Raw genomic sequence first — 22,247 nt, forward strand, 5'->3', positions numbered from 1 at the left:
TGTAAAAATTGGGGCCGGAGTGGAGGGTGGGGTTTGTGGGGTATGATTAATGGCCTCAGTTTCTTATTAAAGTGGAAGGGAAGGGTAATTGTTAAAACTGAGGGTCAGGGACTGAGTGGGGGTCTTGAGAGTGGTAAAGGTTTGGAGTGGCCATTGGGGGTGATGGGAAAGGGAACAAAACACTAATAAAAGGATCGGCTCTCAAGGCTGAGAGCCTAAGGTTGGAAGTCCATGAATTTGTAGAGGGCACAGTCTACACAGTCGTGATTTACCTGGTAACTTGCAACTGGCACGATATAGGATTGGAAAGAGCTAGGTGGAGCCTTGAGCCAGGGTTGAGGGTTTGTTGGACAATAATAGAATGGCAAAACAAGGTAATTAAGGGCGCCAGTGGGAACACAAATGATCAAGCATGGGGTCCAGAAATTACACTGTCTAGGAGAACATAGCAGGAGAAAGGTACAGAAGTGGGGAGCGGTTCCTGTGAAGCCAAAGAGCCAGTGTTGTGGGAGTGAGGCATGAGAAGGCTGGAAGAACGTGAAGTTGTAGCCGGAGACTGAACCGTTAGTTCTCAGTGGCATGGTTCCATCGTGTGTCCTCCGGAGCAGGTGGCTTGGTGTAGAAGACACGGGCGTTCGGGAGGGAGGTCTGGAAGTGTGAAGTTAGGTTGTTGGATGGTTCCTCAGCATAGGTGGTGAGGTCATCCAAGATGATGGCGAGAGTCAGGGTGGAAAGAAATCCTGAAACTGCTGCCAGAGTCCTCAGTCAAAGGGAGTGAGGTGGCAGTCAGATGGCAGCGTCCAGTGGGGGAGAGGATGGGATGACTGGAAGGCATCATCATTTGAGAGTGAACGTACAGCAAACCCACTTAAGAGTTTGGTGTAATAAAGCTCCTTTGGCAGTAACATTTTCTTAGGCGTTTGGTGGTCAGTGTTTTGGGTTTTCAGTTGAGTTGGACCTGTATTGAACAACTGTTGTGTGCCAGGTACTGTGCTAGGCATTGGAGATACTCAGACAGGTAACATGGAGTCTCTTGATTAAAACTTTTCAGCGGCTCCCTTTTCTAGGATAAATTGCAGGTTTCTCAGTGGGATTCAGAGGCTCTCATGCCCCAACTCTCAGCTCCCTCCCCTGGGCTTATCTCACAACGCTCCCACCTCAGATTTGGCTTCATCCGTAGTTTTCAACACATACCACACTGTTCCACCACCCTGCAGTGTCTCCTCATCCTTGTCCTTTCCTAATTTGGTCAGCTTCTGCTCATCCAGGAAACCTTCCGTGAGTGGCTAAAATGGCCCTCTGTGCTTCCACAGCCTTCTGTCCATAGATCATAGGTCATTCTGAAATTATCTGTTTACATGTCTGTCTTCCCTGGTAGACTACGAGCTCCGTGAAGCAAGGTACCATGGCTTGTTCATCTTTGTATCTCCAGCGTCTTGAACTCAGTAGTTATTTAGGAAATGTTTATTGAACTGGACATTTAATCCAGCAATAGGTCTTACGAACATCAGCTCCTAAGAGTAAGTATGCTGCCGTGAACACGGAAGTTGACATAGTGCCAAAGTGACATCATAGGAAAATGTAAGATGCCACCAGTGGTTGTTAATCTGAGTATCAATAGCATTTCTTAGAAAGGTATCAATAGGCAATGTTGGAGCCTTCAGAAATTTGGACATGAATGTATTCTTCAGCCAAATATGGATGGTGGGAAAGTTGATCTTTATTTAAAACATACTCTTGGAAATTTGACGTACTGGAATTGTGAGTACTCAAACATAGTCGCAGTGCTTATTAGAATTAGACATCTTACCAGAGCCCAGGGATTTGCTCTTAGACGGCAGGTTTTCAAATTGGGTCCAGAGAATCTGGACCAGGCTTTTGGCCCTCTCGTTCATCCATCAGCACACTCATTTGTCTGTCCCTTTTCCACCAAGGATTTATGTCAGGCACAAATTTCTTGTTTTAAGAGAGGTGAGTCACAGATGAATTTAGCCTCATGTAGTAAGGTGTCTGGCAGAGGGCCCTTTTGAAGCGTGGTGCTGTGACAGAAGTATCCGCTCCCATTGTGTAAGTATCAACATGCATTTTAAACTTGTACCTGTGATCTCTTCTCTAAAGGGGGAGCAGCCTCTGGGAGTGACAGTTCTGACAAGAAGGCTCAGGGTCCCAAAGGTGGTGGCAGTGCAGTAAAGGTGAGTCACTCGTTCTTTTTTTTTTTTTCATGTTAAATGTAAATGACATACATACATGTGTTATGTTGGTACCCAGGAAAGGAAAAGACAGTATGCTGAACTCATTCTAAGAGGCTAGCCTAATACTGATGTAAAATCAAGATAACATAAAATCGGAAGATAGGGACCAGTCTCATGTATGAAAGGTAATTCCTTTTAAGTGTTTTCTCAAACACTCATTCAGTCATCCCGAATTTCTTCATACTTATTGTTTCTTGAAATGTACACTTCATACATTTCAAGAAACAATACAAAGTATGAAGAAAATAAGTAAGTGAATGACCTCTTTCTCAGAAGGAAATGATGTTTTATAAAACCAAGGGCTTAGAGAAACAGGCAAAGGCACAGGTCTCCTCCAATAGCTCCCCCACTGGTAAGCTACAGGCCAGGGCACTGACCACGAAAACGGGTGGGGGACAATCACAAATAATTACTTGAAGTACTTGACCTCGTCCCGGAGGAGTGTCTGCCCTGGGAAAATACAGTCTGCGGACAGACCCGTACTGCTTCGTGCTACGTAACAAGGCAGTTTCCATGTTTCAGTCAGGGTATGGGATCCCGTACTTTGATTTATTCATTCCATAAGGATTTAGTGACATCTGCCCTGCGCCAAGCGGTGTACGAAGTTCTGGGTATTTTAAAAAACAGGAGGTGAGCAATGGTTTCTCTTCTCGCACTGCAGTTGGAGCAGTTAGGTAAAGGACTACATTCCCTGCTGCATAATCAGTGCGGTAGCGCAGCTGCATCCTGTAAATCCAGGCACACACATGCAGCCAGAAAGAGAGAGAGAATATAGTGTGAGCTGTTCTACCCACTCGCCTGCTCCATGAACCAGAGGAAGAGTGAGATGGGAGACAGGAATCTGCTTTTCCATAGTTGACCTCTGTTCTCAGATGAGCATCCAATTATGTGGAATGGGATTCTGGCATCCAAAGATCCGTTTTCATGAAGCATGGTCCCTAAAAACCAACCAAGGACTGCATCCGGTGTTCCGCTGAGGAAGTGGTCATTGTTGCCTCGGGCTGGCGAGACAAGCCCTGTTGGGTTTAATGAGGGCTGACGTGTTGGTCTCCAGTAGGGCATCTTCAGAAGGGATGTAGTAGGGTAATTGTGGCCACATGCAGTTTTCACCTCATGTGCTCACTTTTACAAGCACCCATCCTAAGAGACTGCTCCACCGCCTATGAATTTAAAGAGACACTTGCCCTTTCTGGAAAAAAAGAGAAGTTCAGTGTGGCTTTGCCTGAGGTAGGTAGAAAGAAGTGCCCTGTAATCAGATAGGAAAGTTGATTAGAGCTAAATTCTCTTGTTAAGCTTTTTCTTTTGAGACAATTTTAGACTCACACTGAGTTGTAAACACACACACACACACACACACACGCGTTACCTTTTACCCTATTTCCCCAGTGGTAACATCCTACATCAGACTCCAGAACAATAGCACAACCAGGAGATTGACACCGATACGGTAAAGATAAAGAACGTTTCCATCACCCCGAGGATCCCTCTTGTTGCCTTTTTATAGCCATGCCCACGACCCTCCCCTACCTTCCCTCCGTCCTTAACCCTGGGCAGCGACTACTCTGTTCTCCATTTCTGTAATTTTATAATTTCAAGAATGTTACATGAACAGAATGATGCAGTATATAACCTTCTGGCTTTTTCCACTGTCAGCATAATTCTCTGGAGATCTCATTCAAGTTGTTGCATGAACCAGAAGTCTGTTCCTTTATTTGGCTGAGTAGCGTTCCATGGAACGGATAATGACATATAATGTCTAACTGTTCACTTAACAGAGGGCGTCTGGATTGTTTCCAGTGTTTGTAAAGGTCCCAGCAGGGAGAGGACCCTGGAACCCTCTGGCCTTTCAGGGGCTATGCTCCTTCCACATCCTGCCCTTCTTCTTTCTGTTTTTTTTTTTAATAATTTTTTATTATGCTATGTTAGTCCCCATACAGTACATCCTTAGTTTTTGATGCAGTGTTCCATGATTCATTAGTTGCGTATAACACCCAGTGCTCCATGCAATATGTGCCCTCCTTAATACCCATCACCAGCCTATCCTAGTCCCCCACCCCCATCCCCTCTAAAGCCCTCAGATAGACCACATCATCTTTATCCATTCGTCTGTTGAAGGGCATCTCGGCTCCTTCCACAATTCAGCTATTGTGGACAATGCTGCTATGAATATTGGGGTGCATATGGCCCTTCTCCTCACTACATCTGTATCTTTGGGGTAAATACCCAGTAGTGCAATTGCTGGATCTTAGGGTAGCTCTATTTTTAACTTTTGAAGGGACCTCCACACTGTTTTCCAAAGTGGCTGTACCAACTTGCATTCCCACCAACAGTGTATGAGGGATCCCCTTTCTCCGCATCCTCTCCAACATTTGTTGTTTCCTGCCTTGTCAATTTTTGCCATTCTGACTGGCGTAAGGTGGTATCCTAAGGTGGTTTAGATTTGAATTTCCCTGATGGCTAATGATTTTGAACATTTTTTCATGTGTCTGTTAGCCATTTGTATGTCTTCATTGGAAAAGTGTCTGTTCATATCTTCTGCCCATTTTATGATTTGTTTATTTGTTTCTCGCGTATTGAGTTTGAGAAGTTCTTTGTAGATCTTGGGTACTAGTCTTTTATCTGTAGTGTCATTTGCAAATATCTTCTCCCATTCCGTGGGCTGCCTCTTAGTTTTTTTGACTGTTTCCTTGGCTGTGCAGAAGCTTTTTATCTTGATGAAGTCCCACAAGTTCATTTTTTCTTTTGTTTCTCTTGCCTTTGGAGATGTGTCATGAAAAAAGTTGCTGTGGCCGATGTCAAAGAGGTTGCAGCCTGTGTTCTCCTCTATGAATTTGATGGATTCCTTTCTCACATCGAGGTCTTTCATCCATTTGGAGTTTATCTTTGTGTATGGTGTGAGAGAGTGGTCAAGTTTCATTCTTTTGCATGTAGCTGTCCAATTTTCCCAGCACCATTTATTGAAGAGACTGTCTTTTTTCCACCGGATGTTTTTTTCCTGCTTTATCAAAGATTAGTTGCCCAAAGAGCCAAGGGTCCATTTCTGGGTTCTCTATTCTGTTCCATTGGTCTATGTGTCTGTTTTTGTGCCAGTACCATTCTGTCTTTGTGATCACAGCTTTGTAGTACAGCTCGAAATCCGGCATTGTGATGCCCCCAGCTTTGTTTTTCCTTTTCAACAATTCCTTGGCGATTCGGGGCCTTTTCTGGTTCCACACAAATTTAAGGGCTGTTTGTTCCAGCTCTTTGAAAAATGTCATTGGTATTTTGATCGGGATAGCATTGAAAGTGTAGATTGCTCTGGGTAGCATGGACATTTTACTATGTTTATTCTTCCGATCCATGAGCATGGAATGTTTTTCCATCTTTTTGTGTCTTCTTCAGTGTCTTTCAAGAGTGATCTGTAGTTTCTAGAATATAGATTCTTTACCTCTCTGGTTAAGTTAATTCTGAGATATCGTATGATTTTTGCTGCTATTGTAAATGGGATGGATTCCCTAATTTCTCTTTCTTCAGTCTCATTATTCGTGTATAGAAATGCAGCTGATTTCTGAGCATTGATTTTGTATCTGCCACGTTACTGAATTGCTCTGTAAGTTCTAGTAGTTTGGGGGTGGATTCTTTTGGGTTTTCCATGTAGAGTATCATGTCATCTGCGAAGAGAGACAGTCTGACTTCTTCCTTGCTGATTTGAATACATTTTATCCCTTTTTGTTGTCTGATTGCTGTTGCAAGGACTTCTAGTACTATGTTGAATAATAATGGCGAGAGTGGGCATCCTTGTCGTGTTCCTGATCTTAAGGGAAAGGCTTCCAGCTTTTCCTCATTGAGAATGATATTTGCTGCAGGCTTTTCATAGGTGGTTTTTATGAAATTGAGGAACGTACCCTCTATCCCTACACTCTGAAGGGTTTTAATCAGAAAAGTATGGTGTATTTTGTCAAATGCTATTTCTGCCTCGATTGAGAGGATCATATGGTTCTTGACTCTTTTCTTGTTGATATGATCTATGACACTGATGGATTTGCAAATGTTGAACCAACCTTGCATCCCAGGGATGAATCCCACTTGGTCGTGATGGATAATCCTTTTAATGTACTGTTGGGTCCTATTAGCTAGGATCTTGTTGAGAATTTTGGCATCCATATTCATCAAGGATATCGGTCTGTAATTCTCCTTTTCGATGGGGTCTTTGCCTGCCTTGAGGATCAAGGTAATACTGGCCTCATAGAATGAGTTTTAGTTTTCCTTCTGTTTCTACTTTTTGAAACAGCTGCAGGAGAATAGGTATTATTTCTTCTTTGAATGTTTGGTAGAATTCCCCTGGGAATCGGTCAGGCCCTGGACTCTTGTTTTTGGGGAGGTTTTTGATCATTGCTTCAATCTCTTCATAATTAATCGGTCTGTTTAAATAATCAATTTCTTCCTGTTTCAGTCTTGATAGTTCTCGGGTTTCAGAGGCGTCCATTTCTTTGGGTTGTTTAATTGATTGGCATGCAAGCTGTTGATGAAAGTTTACAATGATCCTTCTCTATTTCTGTTTGGTTTTGGTTATGATCTCTCCCCTTTCTGTTCCTAATTTTATTCTTTGGGTCCTTTCTCTATTCTTTTGAATAATCCATGAAAGTGCAAGCTTATCGATCTTATTTATTCTTTTAAGAACAACCTAGTTCTTGATCTGCTCTTCTGTGCTCCTGGTTTCAATTCATTGATCTCTTCTATGTCTTGATCACCACTATGCTTCTGGGTAGTATAAAGTTAAGGCCTAATTTCTGTTCCTGTTCAACTTCTTGAGGTGAGAATATAAAAACTGCACTAGATTTTCTATTCTTTTGATGCAGAGGCTTAGGATTGACTATATTTCCCCTTAGGACGCCTGCGGTGTCTATAGGTTTGGACTGATGTGTTTTTCGATATCTCATTGAGTTTTAATTAGCTAATCTCCATTTTAATTCGTCGTTTCCAAACTTCTAAGGCAGATGGTTCTTGGTTTCCAAGTGTTTCCAGTTTCTTCTAAATTTTTCCTTGATTGAGTTCTAGTTTCAAAAGCATTGTGAGTAGTGAGAATGTGCAGGAATAATCATCCAGTCTTTTTGGTATCGGTTGGAGATCTTTTGTGACTAGTAGTATGTACATTCTGTCTTGGAGAAGTTCCATATGCATTCAAAAAGAATAGTATTCACCTGTTCTGTTGTTACCGGTGTGAGTGTTCTGTATATCTATTCTATAGGTCTCAACGTACGTCTAGTATGGCATTCAAACTCTTGTTTCTTTAGTTGATTTCCTGTCTTAGTCGATCTGTCTGTTGCTGAGAGTGGAGTGTTGAGGGTCCCCTACTGATTAACGTATTTTTTTCTTTGTCTCTTTTATTCTAGATTCAGATTTGGCTTGTGTATCTAGCGACACCCTGTTGTTGGGGCATAGATGATTTATAATTGTATCACTTTGTTGGATACATCCTTAGAATAATATATCTTGCCCCTCCTGTGTTCTCTATCTGAGTCTTAACTAAAATCAATCTGCAATATCAGAGGAGTTGCTGCCACAGCTTTCTTTTGAGGTCCATTGGCATGAAAAATGGTTTTCATCCCTTCACTTCAGTCTGAATGTATCTTTTGAGTTCAAAGTGGTCTCCTTGTAGACGTCAATGGATCCGTCATGTTCCTTTTTATCTCAATCGAACCACATAGTAGGCGTTTATGTGGGCATTTTAGGCCATTCACATAGAGACTTGATTATTGAGAGATACATGTTTTAATGCTGTCTTGGTATGCCTGTGAAGTCTATTTCTATAGTTGTAAATTTCTGTTCTGATTCACTCTTGGGGTCTTTTTATTTTATAGAACCCCCTTAATATTTCTTTAAAGACGACTGGTGGTCTTAAAATTCTTTCAGTTTCTGCCGGTCTTAGGAACTCACTTGTCTCCATCCATTCTGAATGACAGCCTTGCTGGATAAAGGATCCTTGGCTGCATGTTCTTCTCACTTGAGTGCTCTGAATAGCCACTTGCCAGCTGCCTGTTCTAGCTTGCCAGGTCTCTCTAAGGACAAGGTCTGGCGTTATTCTGATGTTCCACTCCCTCTGAGGTGAGGTTCTCTTCCCACCGGCCTTTCAATTTTATCCTTGGATCTAAGATTTCGCAGGCTATGCAGCTATGCTGTGAGCGGTGTGGTTAGTTGTTCTCGTCGACCCTTAGGAGAGGAGTCCTCTCTGCACCTCTGGACATGACTGCTTGTTTCTTTTGCCAAGATCGGGGCGTTCTCAGCTACAATTTGTTCAAATAATCTCTTCTAGACCTCTGTTTTTCTCACCTTCCTGGGATAGCCGATGGATTCTGACATTGGAGCGTTTCATTGAGTCAGTAATCTCCAGTAATCTGACTTCTTGAGTGATTGTTTTTGAGCAAGTTTCCATTTTTACTTTCTCTTCTACCATCGTCATCCTCCAATTCTATAATTCATTCCTTGCCTCATTTACCCTGCGTCCGCAGAGTGTCTAATTTAGACTGTATTTGATTCTAGCATTTTCCAAATTTCTGCCGAGGTTTGCTCTCATTCGCCCTTAGAAATTCACTATATTCTCGTTAATATTTTTCGTTAATATTTTTTCAAAGTCTACACATCATCTTGACCATTGTTGCTGTGAATCCATTTCACTGACAATTTAGGTTATATCTTATCATGGTTCTGTGGCAGAGGCCTAAGACTCATAGAGTATCTTTTCTTTGCTGGGGAGGTTTCTTCCTCTCATCGACTCCTGATATGAGAAGGGTTGAGGTGCCCAGAGCCCCAAGATCTTGACCACGGGACCCACTTGGCAGTGTGCACTTGTTTTATAGGGGACACTTAGGGATGTGGGCTTCTTGATTTTCAGCCTACGCCTTCTGGGAAGGGGGCCTGCCGTGCCGATACTCGAGGCAACCTGTTTGGGTAAGTCAGCCCTGTCCCTGCAAGGAAGGGGAGGATGAGGCACATGTCTGAAAGCTGTATTTCTGGAGCTTTTTGTTCTCTGGAGGCTTTTCTCTGAAAGGAGTTGACTTGCCTCTTCTGAGAGTCAGAGCAGCAGTGGCCTAGCCTCTCTCTCAGAGACAGAGATCATGAGTCCGCTGTCCACTGAGCTCTCATTGGCCCGACTTACTCGTTTCTATCGGTGCTGCCAAAACCCTGCAGCGTCCCAGGAATGTGCACCCTAAGCGAAACTCTCCAGCCCTGTTTCCAGGGGGCTCGTCTCTTGTCCTGTGTGTTGCGCTTAAGCGCTCCGAACTCCGGTTTCTCAGTCTGATGCGCGCGCATCGCTTGCCGGCTCTAGGTCTCAGATCTGCTCTCGTGGGTCCGGTCAGTGAGATCGGCTCCCGCTCCCCAGTGCTGGTGGCTACTGGCTTCCGCGCCGGCGCAGAAATTACCCTCCCCTTCGTTATCTTCCGTTATCTTGTGCAGATTCACGGCTCCCGTATCGTACCTCAATACTCAGCGCTGGAGATGTTCGTTTGCTAGAGATCAGATGTATCTTCTGCGTCTCAGGCTGATTTCATGTGGTGTTCAGGATGGCTCCGGTACCTATCAGCGTCGAGCTGGGGACGGCTGAATAAAGGTCGTACTCCTCCGCCATCTTTTCCGACCTCTGCCGCTAATCGCTTCCAACCCCATCTGTGGCCCACACCCTCCTCTAGTTCTCTGGAGCTGTCAGATTGCTGAAATACCCTGCCGACCATGGCTTCCTCCCTTCCTTCACTTGCTGCCCTCACCCCCAATCTTCGTTCTGTTCTTCTCTGCCGTAGACCTCAACCCTGAAGCCCACCTGTTCTCCCACCTTCTCCCAAGGCCATTCGTGTCTGCTGTCCAAGGTATGCTCTCGCTGAACGAAATTCAGATCAGCAGAGCTTGACCACTGGATCTGAGGAGCCGAGCTCTTTCTCCTTTGGCCATCTGCATCCTCCATCCCAAACTGATCTCAGGATCCAGTCGATGGTGAGTCTTCATTCCATTTAAGACCAGGTTGCTGGGCCCTGCTGCAAGTCCACGGCCTCCAGGTTGGGACCACTGAATTACAGTGCTCTCCTACATTAGCTCAGCCCTCTGTAAAACGCGCCTTTGCCGCAGTCTGCCTCTCCTCATGCGCACTCTCCTCCAGATCAGCGGCAGGTAACTCCGTGCGTGGTTCTCCAGCCCTGGTGCCATGGCGGTTCCCCAGCGCTTCCTGAAAACCTCACCGTTCTGGGATTCCCCCCAGGCCAGCTGCCTCAGAATCTGGGTGAAGGTGTGGACCTTGATGGATTTTTAGAGTGCTGGGATGATTCTCATGTGCTGCGGGGTTGAAAACTTGATCTAGTCTTCAGGGATTGGTGGCAGGAGTTCATCGACGGCTCAAATGCGGAAGTGCTTCACCACGGTACCTTGCAAATACCAACCTTGTAAATATTATTAATTTTCAAAAATGAAACCAGACCTGTCGTCAGAACTCCAGTGGCTTTCCAGCCCCCTCCCAGCAAAGTTCTCTTCACCCTCACCTCCCTCCTCTGTCTTCTCAGCTTTTGCATCTCTCAAGGCCAATGAGTTTTTAGGCAGTGCTCTGAATGCCACTACGCTAAGCTCCTTCATTAGCTCCAGTCTTTTTGTTGCTGTCTTCAGCCTTTTGCTCTTTCTGCATCTTTCCCTTCATTTTCTGAGATTCTTTGGGGACCTTTAAATAGATACGGAGTCTGTGAGCCTTTTTCTCCTTCTGATAAAGAGCTGTTCTCCTCACGACTCCAGCGAGGTACCCCCTTCCCGCCTCGCATCACTTCTTTTGTCTGCACTTCCACTGTCTGGCTTCTGCACTCTGTCTCTTGGAAGCGGCTTTGCTAAGTCTAGTCCTCAAGTGTAAATTGATTTACTTCTTCGATACTCTGCAGCATTTAAGCCTAGTGACTATTTCCTCTTGGAAACTTCTTGCGTAGGGGCACCGGGTGCTCACGAGTTAAGCGTCTGCCTTGGCTCAGGCTCAGGGGATCCCGGTGCCTGGGATCGAGCCTGCGTCGGCTCACTGCCTCGCAGGGAGCGTGCTTCTCCTCGCTCCCCCTGCTGTGCTCTCACTCTCTCAATAAATAAATAAATAAACATCTTAAAAAAAAAAAAGCTTGTCTTTTGCCTTGTGTTATTACTCCACGCCTTTCTCCTACCCATCTGGCCTTTCCTTTGTGTTCTGCTCATTGATCATCTTTGGCTAACGCTAAAGTCCCTTAACATTCTCCAGGATGTCTTTAGCCTACGTTTCTCTCTTCTCCTTCTCTCAGTCCTCCCTAGGATCTTCTCCTCCGACGTTGCATAGTGTCAGCTTCACTCCCCGCTGATCTCCCAAACCCTGTCTAGGCTGGCTCCTCTCTGGCTTGGCATCCTCCACGTTCAGGTTAGGCCATCACATTGCAAGAGCCGGGCGACCTAGCCTGATATGTCTACACCTGCCAGGCTGTCAAGACCAGGCTCTTGTGTATTCACTTGCGAAGTGTTGGGAGCGGACCCCTCTGTGATCACATAAAATGTGTGTCATTCGGTTAATGTTGCTGTATGAACCAGCAGAGGTGCTGCACGTGGTAAAGGAACCATAAAGAGGAGCAGTTCTTGATGCGTTGTGCTGAGAGCCAAAGCCAAGGTCTGACAAACCATCCCTTGTTCTAACATGTATCTCTCTAGTGTCCAGACTGTTTGTCCCTGTCTTCCCTGGACAGTGCTTGGACACATGCTGTAGATGTTTGCCTCTCTGAGCCCTGCCTTTGACAATTCTTATTTTGCTATGTTCCTATCCCTGTAGTCCACTCCTCCATCCAGCAAGTTATTCTTGTCGGGCTAGAATCCCGCCTCTACGTGTTAGGAGTCAAACCTGAGGCCAACCTTGATTTGCTTGTCTCTACCACTTTATAAAGGGAGACACCTTTGGGTCCCCATCCAGTGTATCTATTTACAATAGAAACCGTGGATTGTGTTTGAAAACCTGGAATCTGAAACACTATCTGACAAAATCATTTTTGAAAATAGAGTGATTTGTTTTTTAAAAACAACATGAGCTTTAATGTAAACATAGGTCAGACTTTTGATACACTTTTGGGGTTGAGTACTCTTAAATAACATACAATCTTTTTCAGTGCGAGTGGAATGGCTTTCTAACGTGGGCTTCTTTCAGTGTAAAAAGGATTTCCTGGTGAGTTTTTAATATCTTCCTCCTATGATGAAGTAACAGTGCCTTTATTGAGTTAACTGCGTTATCTCTGTCTTCCCAACCCTATTAGGAGAACACAGCATTGTATTATCTCAGGGGCTTTTATCAGAACATGCTTGGAGGTTTAAGAAAGATGCTCTGATCACACAATCACACGACAGAGCTGGGATTTGACTAGAGGGGCCAGCTTTCACCATGTGTCCCTCTTCCTGTTCCCCACTGAAGTAAATGGTAAAGGATGGAGTTCCCCAGCCAGTGCCATTTGCCATCTCAGTTGCAGAGTTCAAGATCCACATCGATGTGGGAAATGAGGTTTGTGGCTGAGCGGCCATAGCTGAACTTCCAGGACTTTTCTGTTGCCATGGAAGCCTGATGTGTGTTTCCACATCAAGTGGGAGGTAATCCGACATGGAGTGCTGCACTGTTGAGAAGGGATCGTTTGGGTCTCTGCCAGATACTATGTGAACATACTTTTTCCCTTTCGGTCAGACACATTCTATTGTGAAAAAAACGTGAAGGAAAAATCTACATGGAAGCCATAGGAAAAGTTAAATGTCTAACATTATGAAGTGGCCCACCAGTACTAGTGAAGATAAAAGCCAGGCCAGGGGTATGAATTGCTTGTTGTCTATCGACTTAATGATCCTGCTCCCATGGGTTGCTTGGAGTGGTCGCAGTCAGACTGTAGCGTCTGGCCTCTTGGTTTTGGCTGAGTGCTGATCTTTGGGGTCTGGGATCGAGCACGAACTGGGCTCTGCTCAGGGTGCAGGAATCTGCTTGAGATTCTCCCTCTCCCTCTGCCCCTCCCTATGCTTACTCTCTCTAAATAACACAAATGCAAAAGATCTTTCCCCTTGGAGGACGCACAGCAGTAGGTTAATTATGGATCCTACATTAATGTACCATATAAACCTAAGATCTTAAAAGAGGACGTCCAACTTGGAACGACACCTACGGGTCACTCTGTGTCAAACTTAGGCTCACCAAACTGGCACACTGACGCACCCAGCAACGACCAATGGGAGATCGTGTGTGTTCGAGTCCGGGGTTGGATCTCTCCCGGCTCCACCTGTCCTTGAGTGACCCGCTGCTTACGTCGATGACAAATACCCAGGACTGGCGTTATAGTGGAAATTCTTGAGCTACCGTGAAACTGTTTCCTCTTCAGGGCCACCTGACATCTCACGTATCTTTTGAGGTTTCAGGCGACATTGGTTGGATGACAGAGAGTTCCATGAGTGAGACCGTTCAAGAAGCTTTAACATTGCCTTGCCAATGTAAGTGCTGGATAAGCCTAGTTTTACCAGACCCTCCCAAATTAGAACAAAAATTTAGATATCATATTATTATGGTTGAAGGGAGAAAATAAAATTATCTGAGAAAGACTGAATGTGGTTAGTAATGCCGCTGTTTATTTAGGTATTTTATAACAGCTCTTGTAGTCTCATGCTTTGTAGGCTCCAAAATGAGGTGGAAGGGTTAGCATACACCGGAGCAGGTGTTCTCACGAGGTAAGTCGACACAGGGCGCCTGGCTGAGCTCAGTCGGTTTGCGAGGGGACAGTGGTCTAGCTCCATTGTCTTAATACTATATACGACATAATGCCCAGTCAACATCTCTTTTGTTTATTTATTTTTAAAGATTTTTTTATTTGAAAAGCACAGCAAGGGCAAGAGGAAGAAGCAGCTTCCCCTGAGCAGGGGAGCCCGATCAATGGGCTAGTATCTTCCAGGACTGTATCATTGACCGGCTGAAGGCACGGTTACTGCTGAGTACCCAGTGCCCTGTTACCTCTTTTTTTAATGAACTCTTCTTTTTTAAAAATTTTTATTTAGAAGTTCAAATTCCTAGTTAACACTACAGTGTATGTGATTATCTATTCATAGAGGTGACTGACTCATCAGTTGCTTGTGACACCCAGTGCTCGTTTCATCGCGTGCCCTCCTGTGCCCACTCGCATCCCAGTTCCCCGTACACCCTGACACTCCTCCCTCAGCAATTTCTCAGCTTGTTTTCCACTATGGTTAAGATCTCTTTTACGGTTTGCCTCCTTCTCTGTTTTGTCTTATTTTTCCTTCCCCACTTCACTCTGTGTTTCTTATAATTCCCATTGGTAAGAATCATTATGAATCTTCTTTTTAAATGAAACTTTCTTGGAGGAAAAAAGACAATCACTTCTTCTTAGCATTGTTTGTACTAGACTAAGCTAGCCAGTATTCTGTGTATCTCAGCATTTTAAATTTTACATCATATTGATGACTACAAGAAAGTACAAAGAATAATAAAACACTGAGACTGCCTTCAAAAAATAAAATTTTGCCAGGGGCGCCTATGGTGGCTCAGTCGGTTAGCATCCGGCTCTTGATCTCAAGCTCAGGTCTTGAACTGCACTGTTTAAAGCCCTCACTGGCTACCTAAAAGAAAATTGTCTTAATAAAACAAAACTTGCCATACAGCCTGATGTGATTCTTAACAGTGATTCTTTGAACCCACTGTTGCTCTCTCAAATTGCCATTTACCATGAAGTTTCTTATTTTAGAGTAGTTTCTGGGCATCTCAAGTGGGTGCTGATGCCTCTGCTAAGAATTCCCCACCGACTAATTATCTTGACGGATGCCCCGTCCTGAGTACAAGACGTACCAGTACATGATGCTGAGAACATTGCTCAAAACAGAGGCGTAGCTGAACTGTTTAAAACTCCCATTCAAAACATGCGTGTCTCTTGGGCGCCTGGTGGGCTCAAGTCACAGTGTCTGCCTTTGGCTCAGGTCATGATCCCAGGGTCCTGAAGCATCGAAGTCGACATCAGGCCCTCGTCTTAGTGGGAATCTGCTGCCCTGTCCCTCTCCCTCTCTGCCTGCTGCTCTCTGCTTGTTGCTGCTCAAATAAGTAAAATCTTTAAAAAATAAATGCATAGGGGCGCCTGGGTGAGCTTGTGATTTGAGGCGTCTGCCTTCGAGCTCAGGGCATGATCCCGGCATTAGGATCGAGCCCCGTGAAGGCTCTTCGCTATGAGCCTGCTTCTTCCTCTCCACTCCCCTGCGTTGTGTTCCCTCTCTGCTGGCTGTCTCTATCTCTCGAATAAATAAATAAAATCTTTAAAAAAAAATAAATATAAAATAAAAAAATAAATGCATAAGTAAATCATTGATAGGATTACGAAAGGATACCAACTATACTGAAATAGTAATCAAAAACAATTGCCCTTGAATACAGATTTGAATTTGTGGGTACTACAGATTTTCTTGTAAACACAGTATAGTACTATAAATGTATTTTCCTTATGAGCTTCCTCAAACACTTTCTCTAGCTACTTTACTGTAGGGAATACAGTATGTAATACCAGATAACATGAAAAATAATGCTCATCTGCTTGTTGATCTTGTTCTCAGTAAGGCTTCCGGTAAACAGTTAGGCTATTAATGTAGTTAATTTCGAGGAGTCAAAAAGCTGTGTGTGAGGTTTTACGAGGCTGTATCGGGGTATCGGTACCCCTGACCCCCAGTTGTTCAAGGATTAACTAAGTTTTTAAACTTCTATATACAATTCATGTATTTATTTAAAAGTCTTGACGAAGATAAGACCAGAGGCACAGTGGGAGGGAATGGCGGAGTAAGGAGAAAACAGATTCCCGGCAGAGCAAGGAGCCCGATGCGGGACCGTTCCCGGGACCACCAAGGGATCCAGGGACCTGAGCCACACCTGCCGAGTACTTCTGAGGACTGAGCCACTCGGTCACTGGTTGATCATGTTTAAGTTATATTGGATTACACACATTTTCTTGCGAGGTCTGTGCTGTTCTATGCACGAAGACCCAGAACTGAAGAAGAATTGCGTCGGGAGGTCCTGGTTTGCCAGCCAGCTGGGCAGGGCGGTGATATTCACACGCAGAGGACCCAGTACCTTTCCAGCATGGCCGGAGTGAGCCCTTAAACTGTGGGGTCTCACCACCCCCCCGGAAATGATGTCTCAGATTGAGCTGAACACTTGCAACTACCGTGTGGCGCTATCTACGTGGAGATTTGAGAGGCTGTTTGAGTATGTGAAAACCTCAGAATGTGGGGGTCGAAGGGTTGTCTGTTAAGACGGCTCGATATCATTCCTATGTGCATAAGAACGGTTTATTCATAATAACGTTTCACTAGTTCAACACCTGGCTAAAAAAAAATCCACTTCACCCCTACGTGTGATCTTAGTGGCGTCACAGTGCACTTGAGCCTTGGTTTCTCAACTAATGCCACGGTCAACCTCGGGATTATGGTGAGATTAAACCAGAAACAAAGAAGAGTACCCGCTCCGATAGGTACTCCATATGCAGGCCCCTTTCTCTGGAGGGGTCCGTGCATACGCGAGGGTTTGCTTGAAACGCTCAAGACTCCTTTCAGTCCACCACCCAAAGACCACGATGTGCCGGCGACCTGTGTCGGACCAGTGGTGGTGAGTGTGAAGCTAGCCGGTAAGTTGAGGCAAGTGACTCAGAAGTAGGTTGCCGGCTAACAAAGCCGAACCGAGAGGACCTCAACCCCAGCCTTGGCTGTCTATGAGATTAGACAGCAAGTCTGAGTTCAGAATTCCTAATAAGCTCTGCTTAACTCGAGTGAAGCGCTATATGACGTTTGTAATATCATCTCAGCGAAAGGGTGAATGGAAAAGACACCTGACAAAAGTGACCCTACTAACTTCTAGTCTAGAGACGGTGATGAGCGTGATCTTTCAGAATAAAATTCAGAATGACAGAAAGTAAACAAAAACTTCTTCAGAATCAATGCAGGTTAAGATGTTGAGTGTGCAAAAATAAATAAGACTCCCAAGAAAGCACTATCGTGTTCAGAGAGGTGAGGGAGGAGGATATGAAAGACTGAATGCACAAAAATTAAAAGCAAAAACCTGCTTTTGAAACTCATCATAACCTCAATAAGCTCAACTCCAACAGAAGACGCAGTTCACAGAATGAATCATTCACACTCAGCGATCTCACTTTAACAATATGCCAGGCTACATAGTCTCCAGGTTCTTCATTACGTTCTTACAAACTTAAAGTCTGCTTGAACATAGCTCAGGATAGCCACTTTTGTTTATGTCACAAGCCTTATTCTTCAGCAGGTTCAGCAGGCCTCTCATTTCCACGGTCTTTTCGTTCTTCCCACGACCAACGGAGTGTCATGTGCAGTCGTTGGGCCTCACTGCCACTCTCTGGGAGATTGCCAACTGTCATGGCAGCAAAGCTCAGGTCAGGAGGGGCCTGTGGGGCTGGAGCCCAGGCTCAGAGCACAGTTAACCAGCTGGACTCATGCTTCAAGTCTTCTGCTCACCCTGAAGCTCCCTACCCTCCTCTGTCCTTCTCCAGATAATCTGCTGGCGACCTCTTGCCTTCCTCTGTGCTCTCAGGTCTTTCCTCTGCACTATCCTCCAACGTGAGCACAAAACCACTGACGAGAGCCTCCTAAACTCAGGGATCTTCTAGGGTATAGCACATTTAGTACTATCAAGGGAATGTTCATGCGAAAAGAAAGAGCCTTCCAGTTGACTATCCTTTTGGAGTTGGAAGCAATCAACTGTCTTTAAACAGAGCTGAAAAGGAAGGTGTTAGAGAGCATCTGTTGCTTCTTGAAGTATCTTCAAAAGTAAGTGATATCGTCTATGCTTCATGGAAGCTTAGATCCTTCTGGCTTTCCGCTAGCCCCTTTCACATTCCTATTACTTCTGTCGGCTCATGTATGATGCGGTTCTCCGAAGATCACGCTGAGCGTGCTTTGTCAGCCAGAGCTCCCAAAGTGGGCAGAGCCACATGAAGGCTCTTTTCAGTCCAACGTCCGCTGATCTTCTGAAAGATTACTGTCCGGTTGTTGCAGAGTCTTCAAGAAAGATTGAAATCCACATCATACTGTGATGAGAGCTAATCTTCTGTCCTCTTAGACCTAGCCTCATCATGAATCGAATCCTATGGTGCACGGGATGTGACAAGTCGATCTGACCTTCAGGATACGCGTCATGCGTTCAGGTCTGTATGTTTGATTTCATTTAGTCGGGACTAACGGCCAGGGATTGCGAAGTGAGGTAACAGCTCGATGCATCGATTTTGATTGATCGGTTTGGCCCAGATGAGGCTCTGACTACTTACCAGGTAAACAGTTCAAAAATCTCGAGGGTTCTCTTGCGATGATCCCTCTGTAGGCCCCCTACTCGCAGCGCCATCTTAATTGTAGAGCCATTCCGCGAAGTCGGTCGATTCTTCTACACTCCACGCCCTGCGGTGAAAGTATAGAGTCAGCATCAGATGTCTGAGGTGGGTGACTGTACGTCCGATGGTAACGCATGTCATGTTGAATCGTTCTGGGCATCTCTCCTCTCTTGAGACACTCCTCAGTGATTCATCACTCCATTTGGGAACACGATTTCTTCTTCTCCAAGGGTACCTAAAGTAGGTGAAGTGGCGAAGGCCAAGGCGTGTTTTATTCAATTCTAGGGCATTTCTTCTTTGTTTGAGGAAGAGAGAGGAGTTCTCCAGCCAGATCCCTCTTTTCAGCCCTTACCTGTCTTCCACTAAAGAGCTCGATTTTCAGACTCTAATTCAACAAGAGATTAGAGCTTTCCGAACCTATTGCACAGACATATGTGAGTTCTTCCGTTATCATCAATTTCTTTTAACGAGAGATACGTGTTTGTACATCGAAGTCATCTGGTCGAGTTCAAGCTATTCCCAACAAGGTCTGGTGAGCACATCATCTGTTCATCATTGTCGATCAGATCTCCTCTGACATTCATGAAAGGACAAGCTGCAGCTGGTTAGCAGGATTCTGAATCCTCAATTGTAAAGACTCCTAGCCTACATTGTAAATATGAGAAAGGTTCTTATCTTATCGTGTTATAATCTTAACTTATGAATGTCTTGGAAAACCTGTCTTCTGATATTTTCTCTACATCCACAGTAACAGCCTAATAAAGCGACAACATTTTCTTTTCGGCCAATTCGGAGTAAACTTCTATCCGAGCGAAAGCATGGTTTGCGGATTCACTAGGGTCCAAAATGACCACTCTGAATTCTCTATCGGTGGTAATTGCGAACCTGCCACCTAAGAGTAAGGTAAGCAGAAAACAGAGTAATCTTTGTTTTTGCTGGAATAGAGTTAATTCTTTTCTTTTCGTTCACAAGATAGAGTAACTGTTCCATCTATATACCAGTATCTTAAGTGCCGATTCACCTCTTCAGGGTTATATATCTTTAAATTTTCTAACGATGGAAACTTACAGGTTTAGTGCCCTTCATCTCTCAGTCTCCTTAAGCGAGCTCTAATGAAATATCATTTTCCAGATTCTCCAGTGTAGTGTACTCATCTAGTTATTTGATCGTGTGGTCCACATGCGAGACATCCTTCTCCCCTTCATTGCACACTTGAACAGAAATAGCTAAATTACAACAAACCAGCCACGGAGATAGCCAAGCCTCGGATGATCACGACTTCTTTAGACACCTTAACTACGGCATCAGAGGTGGCGTGTCTCCATTAACAACTCCTTGATGATGATGTCAAGGGAACAATTTCTACTGTATATTCTTACATGAAGAGCTACAAAGACGGCATCCAAATCATTAAATCATTTTCCTGGAAAGAAGGAGGCATTTCTAAATGGCATCACATTGGTTCTCTTTACAATACAGTCCCATGCCTCTGTGTGCTTTTTCTTTTTAGTACCTCTTCTTAGTACACTCCTGAGAAAATAGGAGTTTTATGATTGCCATCAAGTTTTTCAGATATCAAATCCTAAAGGCTTTTCCTAGGAGGTAGCATCCTTCTCTCTTAGTCCGTAATAAGGATTTTCATACTCCATTTTTAAAAGTTTTTAATTTCCTAGCAGAGGACCCTGACAAGCAAATAACAGGGACCCAGTTCTTTGTAAATTATTCTGGACTGGGTTCCATTGGAGGATGGCGATCTGCTGGCAGGACAGCGTCGAGCACATGCCTGCTGTTGGTGGATGAAGGTTTTATTTTATTCTTCATCCAAAGGATACGACATAGTCCCACTACAACTCTTGGCCATTCAAGCTTGAGAAGTTGTGCGCTGATGATTATTTGGTGACCATCGTGGTGATAATGAGCGCGACTTCCTTTGCTAATCTGACTGAGGTTCTGTGCGTTCATCTTACCCCGGATACCAGAAAGGCTTTTGACTCTCATTCTGGAGTCCACTTAACAAATTCTTTTTATCCACGTGCTGAGTGAAAGTTGGTTGGCATGATCAGCGAGCACACTGGATTCCACAGCGAGCATCGAACATACCAGAAAGAACGATGATCTGAGCGGTGCTTCAATCCATATCGTCTCAGCCAGATGCCACCTTCCTTCCATCCCTATACCAGGCTATGCAGAGAAGCTACGCTTCTTCCGGTGCTCAAACATTGGTTGGAGTTCTACATCAGCAACAAGGCCGAGTTGCACACTCTTAATTCCATCATCCACTAACGTGTTCTACCAACTCCTCGGCTTCTATGTATTTTTGATTCTGCTCATCACCTTTTCATTGGAACAGTCTCCTTCCCAAAATTGAAAAGGTTAAAGTACTTCTTCAGATTCCCATTCTGTTTAGCTTTTTGGCTTCTTTCACATATCTGTAAAAAAAAATATATGATAGTATAACTAGATCCAGGAGAAAAGATGATTAAGAGGAAGACAGATTGAGCATTAATCCAGAACCTTCAGGGTCCACTTGGAATCATGCGAGATGGGCTTTTACATCCTCCGTTCAAGCAGGGGGAAAGATTAGCGAGAAGATCTACGGTGAAGCTGGCATCCAAGGTCACACCTGCCCACCAGACCCATGCCTTTAAGCACCAGCTAGCACTACTGAAAATGTACGTGCAAAGGTTTGATTGGTTTCACACGTTATTTGATCAAAAAAAGCACCATAATTGGGTGATATTCTTCTTTAAAACCTAACCGAGCCCATATATCATAGGAGTCAGTGGAAACAGGAAATATGATGGGCGCTTCCAGTCGATCTTGTTTTTCCTGGACCTCTATGATACACTTTGATACTAATGATCAGTCCACTCATGGAAATTCCTCTCTTCCATGGATTCCTCTGGATCCTCTGTTTCCTCCCCATCACTGGCCATTTCTTCTGTAGTGCTAGAAGTACTATTCTTCACTTCGCAGTGCAGGGCTCGCCCTCTACATCACTTTTATTTCTCCACTGGCTTTAAGCCCCACCTAATGTACTCATAGAAATCACTCTCTCCATTCCAGGGCTTTGCCCAAACTCTGAGTACAGACCAATTCAGCTGCCTTGGATGTCTTCAGTTGAAAACATTCAGAGCACCTCAGAGTCCAATTAATCCCAAATTAAATATTATTTCCCTAAAAACATGTGTCCTCCATTTATGTGGTGTAAATGCCACTACTATTGACTTTAGCATACAAGCTAAGTCTGAAGATCATCCTTGACTTCAATGTCACATGAATCATCTTGACCTCCCCCCCTCTTTATCACCCTCCCCCACCAATGACAGCCCCAAACCCTACTAACATTTTATTTTGTAGCCACAAGTATATTCTCCCTCCTACATACTGTTAGGTTCATAGTACCACCTCTGGCTGTAGTGCTTAATGGCTTTCACACACTGGTCTCCTGCGTCCGCTCTTGGCCTCAATACATTCTCTCATACAGCAAGCCAGCTTACTGTGCTTACCAAATGTAAAAGAAAAAAAAGGTAAAAGAAATCAATTCACTCCTCTGCTTATGATTTTCCAGTGTGCTTTGAATGTCAACTGGATTCTGAAAATGGATGCTAAAATAATTCACTGA

At 44.4% G+C, this 22,247-nt stretch overlaps 1 protein-coding gene across 1 annotated transcript in view; it reads left to right on the forward strand.

Moving 5' to 3' along the window:
* PIN4 (peptidylprolyl cis/trans isomerase, NIMA-interacting 4) overlaps nt 1-22,247 on the forward strand; it is a 41,905-nt gene that overhangs the window by 2,404 nt on the left and 17,254 nt on the right. The window contains 1 exon segment of the mRNA XM_040632183.1: nt 2,119-2,192. Within this exon segment, the coding sequence (XP_040488117.1) occupies nt 2,119-2,192 (74 nt within the window).

The sequence above is a fragment of the Ursus maritimus genome, assembly GCF_017311325.1.
Source record: "Ursus maritimus isolate PB19 chromosome X unlocalized genomic scaffold, ASM1731132v1 scaffold_X1, whole genome shotgun sequence".
Taxonomy (NCBI): Eukaryota; Metazoa; Chordata; class Mammalia; order Carnivora; family Ursidae; genus Ursus; species Ursus maritimus.